Source organism: Camelina sativa, chromosome 3 (genome assembly GCF_000633955.1).
Source record: "Camelina sativa cultivar DH55 chromosome 3, Cs, whole genome shotgun sequence".
NCBI classification, from domain to species: domain Eukaryota; kingdom Viridiplantae; phylum Streptophyta; class Magnoliopsida; order Brassicales; family Brassicaceae; genus Camelina; species Camelina sativa.
Window position 1 is genome coordinate 13,322,168 of NC_025687.1, and position 2,890 is coordinate 13,325,057.

Here is a 2,890-nt window from a genome sequence, read left to right on the forward strand (position 1 = left end):
TACAAATTTGGTGTAAGATTACAATGATTATAAAAAAGAATTCATCAAATCCAATATTATTGGTGATCAAATCAACATATGCTTGACTTATCATGGCTATCTTACGTCAAGTAGGAGTAAGCAAAGACGGGCAAGTACGGCACTTCTTCCATCGGCCATCAAAGGCTTATACGACCGGAACACGAAAACGAAGAAAAGTGAGTACAGATGAGGAAGGACACGAGACAAGGTGGCACAAAACGGGCAAGACCCGACCCGTTTTTNGAGTTTTAACTGCAGGTTGTTAGGTTCGAACCAGTGACCTTCCTCTTAGTATGGGGCACTTTTTCCAAAAAGACCAAGAAACAAACATTGTTAGTTCATTGCATAAATAAATTTTATAAATGTGTTTGGGGCACGTGCCCCACCTGCTATAAACGTAGATCCGCCCCTGCTCATAATTCACACGATCTAGGTTCTTGGATTTTGTCTTTAGTTTATTTGTTACAGGATCAATCAAGATGATGTATATGGCATATATATGAATATGTGATATCTTTGTGAATACAAAATGATTAAAACTGACAATTAAAATTGTTAATTAGGAAAAGAAAATGAATTTCAATAACGACACTCCATCTCTCTCGTCACCTTTCTTGATTTTGAAGAGATTACTTTCTCTCCTTTTTTATATTTATTTATAAATTATATATATATCCTGATTTAGTTTAATATTCTCTTGCATAAGGGTTTTTCCTAATTATGGTTAGACCCCATAGTTAACAAATTTCACACAAATCTAACTAACACATGCAATATTATTTAAACTGTGAAAACTAGCTAGAAAAAGAAAATATGGTTCAAAATAGTCATAATCAAAATTCGGAAAAATGCATTTAATAATTATATGTTGCAAACGTATATACATGCACCATTGATTAACTTGACGTCCACGCAACCCCCCTAAAATATTAGTTTAGTACNGGAGTCAAATTTGACCCGTCGGATAAAGAGATCCTTATGCATTTGGAGGCGAAGGTCTCATCGGATAAGCGAAAACTTCATCCCTTGATCGATGAATTTATACCAACGCTCGAAGGAGAGAATGGAATTTGTTATACGCATCCTGAGAAACTTCCTGGTACGTAACGTTCTTTTTTTTTTTTTTGTAATATCAAATACAGAACAAAGAATAAAAAAGAGAGAACAATTTATATAAAAAGAAACTTGCTCAATTAGCACCATGAAAAACATTAAGAATTATCCAAAAATAACTCTCTTTTTTTTTTAAACACATGTTTGCATATATATGGATTATACACAAACAATTTTTTGTTTATTTTGGTTATATAATAAAATGATATTGCTAGATATGTATTTTTGTCGTGCTAGCTGTTTTATAGATAAACTTTATTCATAACTGTGATTTTTGGATTTATCCAAACACAAATGATTAAATCTAGAATTTTTTTTGTCTCTCTACAAATTTGGTGTAAGATTACAATGATTATAAAAAAGAATTCATCAAATCCAATATTATTGGTGATCAAATCAACATATGCTTGACTTATCATGGCTATCTTACGTCAAGTAGGAGTAAGCAAAGACGGGCAAGTACGGCACTTCTTCCATCGGCCATCAAAGGCTTATACGACCGGAACACGAAAACGAAGAAAAGTGAGTACAGATGAGGAAGGACACGAGACAAGGTGGCACAAAACGGGCAAGACCCGACCCGTTTTTTCGCAATCAGGAGAAGCCGGTTTCAAGAAGATCCTAGTGCTCTACACCAACTATGGTCGCCAGAAGAAGCCGGAGAAGACGAATTGGGTGATGCATCAGTATCATTTAGGCAACAGTGAGGACGAAAAAGACGGTGAACCAGTCCTATCTAAAGTCTTCTACCAAACACAACCTAGGCAATGCGGCAATTCAACCGAACCTAAACCAAAGAATCTTGTAAACCTAAACCGGTTTAGTTATGAAAATACTCAGACCGGTTTTGGGTATGAGCATGGAGGGAAAAGTGAAGAGGCGTCGCAGGTGATTCGAGAGTTGGTGGTTCATGAAGGCGATGGGTCATGTTCGTTTCTTAGGTTTACTTGTGATGCAAGTAAGGGTAAAGAAAGCTTCATGAAGAATCAATAGAACCTAATAAATATAAATGGAGATGGAGTAAAGATGAGGAAAAGAATGAGAGGGCACAGATTCTTTGTGTAGGTGTTGGGTAACTACCATAGTAAACTATCTCAAAAGCTTTTGGGAGATTTAGGTTTTAAGCTTTTTTTGGGGATTTACCTGGGGGAGTAACTTTAACCTCGCCAGACATTACTGATCTTTTTTTTTTTCTATTTCTGAATAATATATGTCTAAACAATACTGTAATAGATCTTCTTTTTCAATTGTTGTAATAATTTAAGCTAATAAATAAAGGATATTATATGGAATTGGAAATTGGAACACATGGAACTCTTTGCTCTTCTTTAGAATTTGATGCAAATGATTTGGAGCTCGTCACTTCCATGAAGAATTTGGGCGTGGCGTTAAACGTGTGTGCACTGAATTGAAGATATGAAAGGTAAAAATAATAATAATAAAAAGATATGAAAGGTTTTTTATTTTAGTATGAAAATTTGATTATTATAAAATTAATTAAAAATGTATGGGAGCTTAACATTACCTCAACTTACTAAAAAAATNAACATTCACTTGCCTCTCTTTCTATATCACCTTCACATCTTTGTCTCTTGCTCTCTCTCTCTCTGATCTCTCTCTCTGATCTCTGTCTCTCTCGATTTTATCTTTTTTTAGTTCTGAACCTTCTGATTGTAACTAGATTTAGATTTTGTTAGGTCACTGTAGAGAGAGAGAGAGAGAGAGAGAGAGAGAGAGAGAGAGAGAGAGAGAGAGA

The 2,890-nt window shown here is 34.8% G+C and overlaps 1 protein-coding gene across 1 annotated transcript in view; it reads left to right on the forward strand.

Annotated features, from left to right (window-relative positions):
- Positions 1-2,426, forward strand: part of LOC104757192 (NAC domain-containing protein 10) — a gene marked incomplete at its 5' end in the record, with an annotated part of 5,620 nt that extends 3,194 nt beyond the window's left edge. Inside the window, 2 exon segments of the mRNA XM_019243704.1 lie at positions 968-1,120; positions 1,574-2,426. Of these exon segments, the coding sequence (XP_019099249.1) occupies positions 968-1,120; positions 1,574-2,127 (707 nt within the window).